Raw genomic sequence first — 12755 nt, 5'->3', positions numbered from 1 at the left:
AAAACCTAGCATTTCGTATACTTTCAGTGATCACTTACACATCCCTTTGTGACCATGTGACACCACAAAACATGCTAGTACTGCTGCTTATTGCTTGACAACAAAGTAAATCGGTGTACAGTTTATATAGCGCCATAACCTGGAGGGACACATACCAAATGCTGGAAAGTGGGATTGGGCTCAGTGGATCGTTTTCCAGCTGGTGCAGACATGATGGGCCAAGTGGACTCTTTCTGTGCCATAAACCTTCTATGATTCTATAGTAAAACATAGAAAATCTAACTTTAATGATGCCATCATGAAGCTTTCTCCTGCCCCTGTTACGCTGAAATTTCGCAGAGTTGAGGCCCACACAAACTTAACCTCTGTTTTGAATGTGTTGTGGAACCTGTTGGGAAGATGAGGGGAGGCACTTTTTCCTCAGGCACAACCTTCATTTATATGTAATGTATCTTCTAATGCCTGTGCTCTGCCTCTCCCATTTTGTAGCTTACTAACAATTGGATAGTCACCTTTTAAACAAGAGGTGTTTCTATATTTCTATCTTTTCCAATGTCCTTATACCACTGCACATCATCCTCTGCCACGTGAACTGATGGGTGACAGGCTTCCAGAAATCCTTTTGAGCAAATTTGACATCAGCCTATTGAATATATGTGAGAGTAACTAGGATGGATTCACTGCCAAAATTTCCTGCCGCCTTGGTACTTCTTCAACCTGGCCTAACCATTATTAGGAATTTATTATGGAAAAGATTTTTGATTAAAACCGACATTCCTTGGTGCAGAAATTCAAACCCATTAACTCTTCCTACTGGGGTAAACTTGTGCTTGGGATTGGAACAGGAAGTAACTTGAACTTGCATCCATGCTTGCTGTATGACAATGAGCTTTAACACTGCTCACCTCTCTTTGAAATTAAAATAATCTGTTTAATGCATTGAGTTGATCTTAAACATTCCGTTGGATATTTCATTCCTTCCAGAGCACAGCTCGAGGCCCTGACAGTGCAAGTCCAGTGTCTTCTGGTTCACCCCATGGTTTAGGATGGGCACAGCAAGGGCAGAACTTTATGCCACAAAATGCCTTGCCTAATCCTTTGTCCTCTATGTCTGCAATAAAAAACAGGTAGGAAGTACCAGCATTTTGCCTGCTTTTACTTTGTAGGCACTTTTGTATTTGCTCTTGAGATGCAATGATATTTTAATGTTCTATACTTTTGTTTTTGTGAATATTTGAAACGTGCTGTTTGCTTTAGATGCTAATCATCATGTCTGAAATGCTTTCAAAATGTGTAAACCCAAATATGTGAGAAGGAGAAAAGCTAATAAATAGCATGGTGTTCACATGCCTTCTGTAAAAAGACATTGGTTTCAAAATGTGGTGTCTGTTACGTACACTGCCAGTCTTGATATCAACCCCAATTGTTGAACACACAATAATCCACTTGATGAGCTCATTGTACATCTTATTTTTATTCCCTACAGTGAATCTTCAATGTCTGTCATTGAAGAGAACCAAACTTTCTGCAGCCAGTTGCACAGTTTGATGCGGGAAACTCTATTAGAACAGAATAACAGCATATCGGTAAGAACTATTCAGAATTTCAACTAACAGATAATATTTTTAGAAAATGCTAATTCTTTAGAGTACTGAAATTTCCTTAAAGTACTGTTTTGCTGTGAGGTTTTTTTTCTGTGATTTGAATTATGACCTGGTAAGCCTGATTAATTTGTTTGCACTCCCTAATCGCTGGCATTACAACAACATGGTTTCCTTTGCAGTATTATCGAAGTTACTGCTGCAATAGGTAACCATGTCTGCTGCAATGCAATTTTGCTACAAATCCTGGTAGTACAATCATCTACCACTAAAACACTCTAGCAATTCAACAGTGTTTGGAGAATAAATTTCAACTATTACTAAAATCTTAACATTATGAATTAATATAAATTTCAATAATATAAATTCAATATTAAGTCTCCTATGGTAAAATCAATGACCATCACACTGTTTCTTTATGACAATGTAAACGTTTTCATCAAAGCTAAGGGATATTGATGTTCACAAGGTTGTTAATTTGTTTTGTCTGGACGTAAGAGCAGTCTGGTACCTTGTAAGTACTTGATCTCTGATGTCTATTGCTTAGTTAACCTGAAGGTTTATCAGTTTCACTATTACACTGTGGAAGTCTATACTTGGTAAGATAAAAGATGGGTAGAGTGAATGAAAAATTGACTTTCATTGTAGTCATTGACCCAGTCGTCAGTATCGATCAACTCTTCTTTTTCAGTCTCTAGATTGGAGCTGGCTTGAAGAAACGTTATCAGACAGACACTGAAATACATATTTCGGCATTGCAGTTGATTTCTTGAGTGCTGAACACCAGAAAACCTTGAGTCAATCATGTTGTTGTGAACACTATGAAGAAAAGCATAATTCTGGAGTCTGGAACTTGAATCCTGCTATGCCTCAGACCCACATCTCTTGGACTTCACTTGCACTCTTTCTGCACAGGATAATGCAAGAAAATACTGCACCTGTGTATTAAACTGCTTTTGGCTTTGTCATTCTTCATTTTTATACCACAGTTACGATGATAGTAGTTCAGGTAAGATTCTGTTAGATGTTTAATAAAAACAGAAATTGCTGGAAATACAAAACTAGTCTGTCAGCAATTGAAAGAGAAAAGGTGGATTTGCATTGAGTGGAGGTTGTTCATTGAAATTGGAAGATCTACACCTCAAATGTCATGCTATTTTTATCAACAACTTCTGGACCTGCTGTATGCGTCTAACATTTGCAGTGTATTTTTTATTTTGCTTGCTACTTTACATCAGTATTTACTTAATGGGGAGGAAATTTCAAGATGTAACGTTTTTCTGAATTCTCCTCTATATTGTATATGAAAAAGAATGTTAATTATTAAAAGAATATATATTACTTGGAAATACACTTACTTGGTCCTCATATAGCAATTAAAATCCATCTCCCTACTAAATCACTTGGGAAATCATAGAATAGAATCATTGAATCCCTATAGTGCAGAAGGAAGCCACTCGGCCCATTGAGTCTGCACCGACCACAATCCCACCCAGGCCTTATTCCCATAACCCCACACATTTACCCTGCTAATCCCCCTGAAATGAGGGTCAAGCTGGCATAGCCAATCCACCTAACCTGCACATCTTTGGACTGTGGCAGGAAACCGGAACGCCCGGAGGAAACCCAGCAGACACGGGGAGAATGTGCAAACTCCACACAGACAGTGACCCGAGGCTGGAATTGAACTCGGGTCCCTGGTGCTGTGAGGTCGCAGTGCTAACCACTGTGCCACCGTGCTGCCCTGGAGGGGTGAGTACCTTCCTGCATCTCGTAGTAGTCCCAATGGGCCATGACTTTGAAGTGGCCAAAGATCCATAGATACTACCATGATTTTGTGGTGTCCCATAATTGGTCTGGTCTGAAGTTGTGACCCCTGTACAATGGCATTCCCCACTGATAGTGTACACAGAGTAACCTACCAAGGATGGAAAACCAATTAAAGGCTTTGCATACAGGTTTCAAAATGAATTTTATACAAACATCAAAAATGAAATTCTCCTGGCTGTTACTTTATTCAGATTTTCCTATTACTAGTTTGTTTCTGAAAAGCAACCACAAACATTCTTCACGGCTTAGAAGTTGCATTCATTTAGTTGCATTTTATAAACTTTACTGCAATATTTGTGACGTGCGTAATCTGAAGTCTTAATTTTTAGAAAACTTCCATGATGTTTGTAGAAATCAATTTTAAAACTTGCTGTGTCTCTAACATTGCATCAATTGCCACTTAGAATAGGATTCTATGCAGCTATAATGTTCAGTGATATAAATTTGTATACTATTATGATATCTGAGATTACTGCTAAAGCATCATGATTTAAAAATAATGAAAATATAGTTCCTACTTGTGGAATGTAGTAAGACTAAGCAGGTCAATGAAAATGACCTTCGTCTTTATAAATGACACTGCATTTATAAAACATCTAGAACGTGGCTTTGTTATAAATTTGAAACTTGTTCCTGGTCCAAATTGGGTGTCCTACCCCAATTGGGCGGCACGGTAGCACAGTGGTTAGCACTGCTGCTTCACAGCTCCAGGGACCTGGGTTCGATTTCCGGCTTGGGTCACTGTCTGTGTGGAGTTTGCACATTCTCCTCGTGTCTGCGTGGGTTTCCTCCGGGTGCTCCGGTTTCCTCCCACAGTCCAAAGATGTGAGGGTTAGGTTGATTGGCTATGCTAAAATTGCCCCTTAGTGTCCTGGGATGCGTAGATTAGAGGGATTAGCGGGTAAAATATGTAGGGATATGGGGGTAGGGCCTGGGTGGGATTGTGGTCGGTGCAGACTCGATGGGCCGAATGGCCTCTTTCTGTACTGTAGGGTTTCTATGATTTCTAATTCTCACTTTAGCTTTTAACATTCATAAGATTCGGTGCTACGATTTTAAATTGTGTTCAACTCTTTGCAGGTTGAGTAAAAAGATAATTTCAAAGTTCACCCAACATTTGTTTCTTTCTCCATCTTGAGCTAAAAGGCTGGGGTAAATTTTCAAAAAATCCATAGTTTGGAGGGAAATATGGAAAAGGGAACTAAGAAATCTAACTGTAAATAAGGGCAAACCTTGAACAAAGATTACAATGAAAGATGTTTTATATGCAGAGGCAAGAAAAGTTTGCACTCTACAAATGACCTCTTCTACTTTGGGAATATATTTGAAGGACATTTTGTTCCTCTGTGGTTAAGTAATTAATGCTGTTCTCCACAAACATGCTCTTGGCCAATTTGAGGTTTACTCTATCCATTTTGAGCACTAAAATTCACCAATTGTGGTTGAAGCAAAATAACTTCCACATACAATGATTTCAACTCCCCAGACAGTTTCCAGTGTTGTTCAGTGAGTTTGTCTACTTTATTGAAATTGTTCAGATTGAGAATCTAGGTAATACAGGATCAATGTCTTCACATTTCACCTATTAAATGTTTTTATCTCTGTGACAGAATGGATGAGATTTCATCCTGTATCTAAGGGTTTGCTAAATTGTGTCCTGCAGTATAAATGTCCTACTTGTTGGTTATTTATAACTGATCTAATGTATCTGATGGTTGAATGAAAAGTGCTAGACTGTGGGTGGGATTCTCCAGTCTTATCAGTGGCGGAACACATTGCTAGCAAGAATGGAAACTTTGGCATTCCAGCCAAAACCCCATTTACTTTCAGCAGCACCTGAACATCCCAGCCACGAACGAGAATGGAGAATTTTGGCCTATGTATGAGCTACATCTCCCTGTACTTCATTATTTTTGAGGATGAAACTCTCTTTGAGTATATTTTTCCACATCCTCTTTCCTCATCTTCCTGGACCAAGTACTTGGCTCAAAGAGCAGATTATTGCTCCAGGAACACTACCAGTGACGCTACAAAACTGATTGCTGACTTGACCCAGCAGCCGAGGGATTGCTGAACTTTTTTTGGACTCATGCGATGGAATCTGACATTAGCAACACAACTGAAATTGGCAACTTGACTGATGGAAATTTTGGTCTTGACCTTGTATGACTTGCTGCTTAGCTCAACATTCTGTATAGTTCCTAACTGATCCAGTACCCTTTGACCAATTTCCATCTTAATGTGATAATAACAGATGCAAAAAGATTTGGTTTTTCAATTATCTGTTCAGTCAGCCATCAAGCTAAAACCTTTTGCTAGTTCTGTGACCAACTGTGAAATGTATCTGCCACTGTAACAAATCCATATATTTTTGTTTTTAATTGACATATATAAATTGAAATAATATAACTGACAAACAGTGAGAGATAGAAATATTTCTGGCCATGGGTTGGTTCTGTAGGAATCATTGACAACCGAAGTTATTTTATTACTTTTGTCATGCAAACAATGTAAGTGGAGAATACACTTATTTATACTAAATAACCCAATGTTTATGCATAATAATGTTACCTACTGTTTTGTGAGTTGCAATGACCTGACATGGTATAATTACCTACCCCCTGGGCTTTTGCTGTTGATTTAGTATGAACGGGAAATTTCTTTTTATCTAATCTTGTGTGTATTTCTGCTGTCATGCTAGTTGAGGCTGGACCTTGAAATATGAAATCAGATGAAAAGTTTTGCAGAGCTCCCTCACAAATTATTTTGCTTTTCTGATTTCTTAAGACAGTGACCATAAGTTGTTGCCTGTATCATTTTGTAAAGCAGTGTCATTAGTGCATACATGTTTACAATGGTTTAAGGGGGAAAAAACTTTCAATGAAGGCATAAACCACTTTAAACCTTGTGTATAAACTGGGATTGCACGGAGATAATGCAACAAATATTGGGATAAGTTGGAAGTACATTTTAACACTTGTCTAAATTTTATATATGATGTAAAGAATATACAGGATCAGTGGAGAGAGACAGTGAATATACTTGGTTCTTCATAGCACGCTGGCATCCTCTCTTACACAACAAACAGATTGTGCTGCTGTCAGCCATGTATCTCTTGTACATTTTCCAGTTTTACTTCTGACAGCGTTGATTGCACTTTTAAAATGTAACATTGTTTGAATCTTGTTTTAATTTTTATTGTTTGTTTACGTTATTATTAAAATGCTTCACATCGTTGCAATGTATGCAACATGTTAGACAATGGGTATATTATCCACCACCACCTATCGATAATGAAATTGTTGACATGCCTGCTTTGTGTTCATGTCTTTTTCATCAATAATAGCAAATATAAGAAAATACATATTTTACTCTTATCCTGAAAGCTATCGTACGATTGGTTTAATTTATCATAAAACCAGAAGCATTTGTTCAAGCACAAGAAATGATTGAGCAAATTAATTCTATTGATGAATATTTTAAAAGTTACATGTCCAAATTCCTTTAATAACCGAAGATCAACAGATATGAGAGTATCAGTTATGATAAACTTAAATTTTTGTTTTATTTTTGATGCATTTTAAGTTCTTATACTTAATTGCTCATGTTGAATTTGTTATTGTCTTTGTACTTTTACGTTTTAAACTTTAATTTGTATTTATGTAGCTCTGAAGTAGTAAAAATATATAATTTTGGTTCTGTCATTCATTTGTATATTTGACATCTTGCATCTATTGTATGCACCAAGGTGACTTTGATAAATGATGTAAACTGTGCAAAATGTAAATGGTTCTCAAATCCACTGCTGTGGAGTTATTTTGTTGCAAATTGACATTAAAAAGTTATAAATTTAAATATTGTTCTCTTCATTTGGATCAGTTTTTCTCTTCTTTCCATTCTTAGGGTGCAATTTACCAACAATAATTTGTGTTTATATAGTGTCTTTAGCATAATAAAGCACTCCAAGTAACTTCTCGGGCATGATCAAATTAAATTGAACACTAAGCCAAATGAATAGATTTTGGGGCAGGTTCAAAGAGGTAGATTTTAAGGGGCATATTGAAGGAGGAAAGATAGGTGTGGAGGTATAGGGATGGAATTGCAAAGCTTTAGGGTTTTAGCAACTGAAGGCATGGCTGCCAGTGGTAGAGCGATTAAAATCTGTGATGGTCAGTAAATTTGAATTGGAAGAGTGCAGAAATTTCTGAGGGTTGTAGGGCTGAAGGAAGTTAGAGTTGAGGAATGGTGAGGCTATCGAGAGATGATTTTAAAATCAAGGCATTACTTAACTGGGTGTCAGTGGAGGTCAGCAAGAGTTTTGGATTACCCAAACTTTATAGTTAATAGAACGTGGGAGGCTGGAGAGAGGTGCATTGGAAAATCCTGTCTCGGTATCAAAGGCTTGGATAAGGATTTCAACAGTGGATCGACCTTGCTTCTATTCAGCCCCTTTGTAATGATCTCTTGTTTGTAAAATAATTTTAGTATGTATGTGAAAATACCAGCGAGTCTTTCTGTACCAAGCTCCAACCTTCACTGTGAGAGTTCCCGTGTTGTTCTCTAATAAAAATCCTGATGAGAAAGCTTTTAATTTTTTAAAAGTTTATTCTTGAGGGGCAGAGAATACATTTCTGGCATATCTCTAGTTTCCCTGACAACTGAGTGGTTAGGCCACCTCAAGAAGACATCAAGAATCAATAGTTAAAGGACCAGAGTCACACATAGACCTGGCCAGCAAGAATTGATAGCTTCCTATTCCTGAAGGATGTTAGTAGAGATATGGGTAGTTTTGACAGTTTTGACAGGGAATGTTTGTTGTGAGGAAGAGCATAACTTGAGATAGTGACCAAGAAATCGAATAGTGAATTCAGAAGAAACTTCTTTGCCCAAAGAATGGTGACAATGTGGAGCTTGCTACCAAAAAGAGGGATTGAAGCAAATAGTTATAGATGTACATCAGTGGAAACGAGACAAGAATTTAAGGGAGAAGGGAATAGAGTGTTTCAGTAGTAGAAGAAGAAAGATGGATGGAGGTTCAACTGGAGCACAAATACTAGTATGGACTGGTTGGGCCGAATGGCTTGCTTCTGTGCTGCATATCCTATGTAATCTTGTGTGTAATTTTCCTCTAACTGGTTACTGCCTTAAGAACAACTTTGTTAACTGAGTCCACAAAATAGTTTTACTCTCATTTGAGTGTGATCCAAAAGTGGAACAGTCTTGATAAATTTATTTACTAAAACTGCTGGAAATGCACAGCAGGATGATAAACTCAAAAGAAAAGGCAGATTAATCAATGTCTTGAGTGGAGAATTCTTTGAGCAACACAGCAGTGTTTCAATTCCTCACTAAAGGTCCAGTCTGGATGAGGTGTTGGAGTTCTGTGGTGGCTGGGATGGAATTTCTTTAGGAAAAGCAGTAGAAGTTTCAAACTCTGACTCTGCTGTGCGAAACCATTTTTTGGTCGTACAAAGCTGCAAGTGATTAATTACTGCTGTGTGACATTGTAAGTAACTATATTTAAGTGAGTGTCGAGATTATGGCTGGAATTCTCTGACCTCGCCTGTGGCTGGGATTCTCCAATCCCTCTGCAGTGAATGGAGATTTGGCTGAGCACCAAATTCTCTGTTCTTGCTGGGAGTGGGGTGTACGATACTGAAGAATTCTGCCAATATCTTTATCTGCATTATATGTGTAAATATTGTAAAGGTTTTGCACTAGACCACACTTTTTGGTACATTTCAACTCACAGTTTAGTTATAATTCTCTCATACCTGTCAATTTTACTGTGTTTTAAAAGACTAATTTCCACTGGTCTGTCATGACTAAATTCCTCTGTGGTTTATCTTTGAACTCCATTCACTAATGATAAATGATGAACAAACATTGTAAACCATCTATTATGCAATTGTGTTGCCCTTAAAGGAACAATCACCACAGCAATGTGTCAAATAGAATATAAAAATAATTTACACCATTCTCATTCCATTCAGTTTCTCAATGAAAGATTCAATAATGGTTTGTACTTCATTTTTCATTCTGTGCCCGGAGACATCCTGCCAATCCAATTCCATAGCACCCACAATTATAATACAGATCTAATCCAGCTTTCCACAATGTTCAGGACGACACTTCCTCAAGATTATTTCTGTAATCTACTTCCCTTTTTCATAATCCTGGCAGTACTGCAGTTCAGAGCAACTCCAGTTTTGCACCCCCCACCCCCGTACCCAGTTTTTTTTGTAATCTAACCATGTGAGGAAGGGTAACAATGACTCCCCTACTATGCCACACTGACCACAACAGGGCTTCTTTTGTGAATTTGTCTGGATTAAGATTTTTATTCATCGGGCTGAATTTTTCCATGCTGCCTGCCACGGGGCGGGACAGGATCATGCAAAGGTCCGTTGACCTCGGGCAGGATTTTCCGGTCTTGGAGCGAGCGTGGCCGGAGAATCACGCCCACCATCTGTGCTGTTACAATCCCAGCTGATTCTAATACTCGACAAGTCAGATCCCAGAGCTTGATGGATCCTAAATTTGTTTTTTTAGAAGCCGTGGTTGTCACTCACTGAGCACATTCTCAAGAATCTGCCAGTGTACTTTTAATGTGGAGATGCCGGCGCTGGACTGGGGTGAACACAGTAACAAGTCTCACAACACCAGGTTAAAGTCCAACAGGTTTATTTGGTAGCAAATACCATAAGCTTTCGGAGCGCTGCTCCTTCGTCAGATGGAGTGGAAACATTTCCACTCCATCTGACGAAGGAGCAGTGCTCCGAAAGCTTATGGAATTTGCTACCAAATAAACCTGTTGGACTTTAACCTGGTGTTGTGAGACTTCTTACAGTGCACTTTTAACACACAGTAAAATATTTATTCTACAAGAAAATTGCACTAGACAAAAAACTAGGAAAGAATTTGATCCAAATGTCAGAAAATGATTCAAACGCGCACATTTCTTTTTATCTCTGCCATGCCTTTACAGATCCAAAACCCCAGTGAAGATTTACCACACAAAGTTTTCTTGCTTGGTTGAATTGCAAATGGTTTTCTTCCGGTAAATTTCTGAGTATACACTGAATGTTTTTTCCCCAACTAGCATCCCTCCCTGAGTCATCTAAAAACTGCAATCTAAAATCATTATTGTTTCAGAGCAAACATGAGTTCCCTAAATTCAGTTCCCCAGTAGTCTTGCAGGATTTCTTATGAGAGAGTTTATAACTTCTGCCTTCACTCTCTGGCATGCACACACTGACTAAACTGCTCTTCTGTTTTTCTCCGTGTCTCCCTAAGCAACAGCAAAGTTTCTTTTTTTAAAAATTCACCAAACTACTAACTCCTTTGTAACCCATTACTCAAGAGTTGTAATACCTCATTAAAAATGCATGTATACAACCAAAGCCTCCAGACTTCCTGGCATCAAGCTCACAAAAAACTCTAAATGAAACAAATGATATTCCTCCTTTCTTAACTCACAAATGCAAATATAAATTAAACTTCAAGTTATATACATTGTTCCTAATGGCACTTTGACTATTTACATGCTGGCTGCAAAGAAACCAGTCCTGCAGGTGTCCATGAGTTTAAAACACAAAAGGATAAGTTTCGATTGAGCTAAAAATCCACCCAGATATAGATATAAAGATATATAAAAAGGTAAAAACCTTGCTTGACCTTAGCAACATCTACACATGCACCCGAACATGCAAAATTACAAGTCGTACAGTGACAAGTTACTGAGGCCAAATTATAAATTCAATTCTAAAAGGTAAAAAAAGAGTTCACTATTTATGAGTCATTCACTGATATCAATAGCTGAAGCTGAATATTTTTCACAGTAGTCTTGAAATTCCAAGAGTTGGAGTCCAGGTAAACTGTATTTCCAGAGGTAGTTTTTTAAAAAAAAACTTAATGTCTTTTCCAAAAGTCAAAGATTTTTGTACCTGAGGCTCCTATTGATGGAAATTCTCTGTTTCTGTGCCAGATTTCAAACCGTGATAGAAGTAGGGTCTTGAACTAGGGACAGGGAAAGTATTTCCGCCCCATTGTTTTCTTCCAGACAACCCCTTAATAGCTTGTTTGTTGTAGTAAAAGGAACTTCAAAAATGGCTATTCTATTCACATGAACTTTCTCCCCATAATGATTTTGGAAGGTATTTGCTTAGTGTATGTCTGGACAGATTATGGCTATTGCTTTATGGCTGAAGTGATTAAATAATGGGATGTCTCAGACATTATTTCCTGACTGACCCATTATCCATCTAGATGAGAAAGGAAGAACATCTTTCCATATAGCTATTTTCCTGGTAGACATTCTGTCTCCGCATGAGAGGTAGTTTCATAGAATCACAAATGTTGAGCAACAGTACAGTTACAGCTCATCCTTTAAAGTAGTTTTTAACATTAGTAGATGTGAAATTCCATAGGAGGCTGTCTGGACATGTCTTACTTGTATTCCACATTAGAACCGTCCAGAAAACTGACAACTCGTAAAACCAGATATCAGATGACTTGATAGCCATCTTAAAACAGAATCTTTGCTTACTTTTTAGAAGTTCCTTTTAAATAGGTCAATATGTGTTTGATCAGGTGACCAAATTAAAGATTAATATCACTCATTGTGATATTTTTATATGTCCGTGCCATGCTTTCGCATTTTAACCACTAACTGTAAAAAGTATTTCAGAAAAATATTGCTTTTAATGGTTTGTTTTTAAAAAGTATCTTCTCACAAATCTTAAAGCACAGGGATTAATTCTGGTTGATATGCAAAATGTCAGTTTTTCCTAAATTGTAAACAATTAGTTTTATTACATAATACAAAAAAACTCATACCTGTAGTATTACATCCTTTGTTCCATGTCCTAATGTGGAAGAATGAAATGTTGAGGCCTGCAACTGGATAAAAGCAAAATGACTGTAGCTACTGGAATATGAAACACAAACAGAAAATGCTGGAAAATCTCACCAGGTCTGACAGCATCTGGAGAGAGAATATAGCCAACGTTTTAAGTCTGGATGGACCTTGGTCAGAGCACTGTTTGAGCTACAATCAATGCAGCTATTCTCTACTTTTATCTTAATGTGAAATTAAACAACTTATCTTTTAATACCATGCCTCATCTTCCCCAGTGCATGCGTGATCCCCTGTAAGAGGGAATGAAGTGGTGTACATGCATTTGGTACACATTTTCAGTCCAGGTTGCAAAGGGTTTAGAATGCTACTTTCTTGGATTATGTTATCATACAAACAGTTTGTTTTTGTTCATTTAGGGATGTTGGCATCGCTGGCTGGGCCAGCAGTTATTGCCTATCCCTAAT

At 37.7% G+C, this 12755-nt stretch overlaps 1 protein-coding gene across 1 annotated transcript in view; it reads left to right on the top strand.

Moving 5' to 3' along the window:
• Positions 1 to 2947, top strand: part of chuk (component of inhibitor of nuclear factor kappa B kinase complex) — a 72346-nt gene extending 69399 nt beyond the window's left edge. The window contains exons 20-22 of the mRNA XM_078199578.1: positions 985 to 1127; positions 1487 to 1586; positions 2293 to 2947. Coding sequence (XP_078055704.1) covers positions 985 to 1127; positions 1487 to 1586; positions 2293 to 2340 — 291 coding nt within the window. The 3' untranslated portion in view covers positions 2341 to 2947. The remainder of the gene's footprint in view (positions 1 to 984; positions 1128 to 1486; positions 1587 to 2292) is intronic.
• The last annotated feature ends 9808 nt before the right edge of the window (positions 2948 to 12755 follow it).

Source organism: Mustelus asterias, chromosome 28 (assembly GCF_964213995.1).
Source record: "Mustelus asterias chromosome 28, sMusAst1.hap1.1, whole genome shotgun sequence".
NCBI lineage: Eukaryota > Metazoa > Chordata > Chondrichthyes > Carcharhiniformes > Triakidae > Mustelus > Mustelus asterias.
Note: the sequence above shows the minus strand (reverse complement) of the source record. Positions and strands in the feature narration are given on the sequence as shown.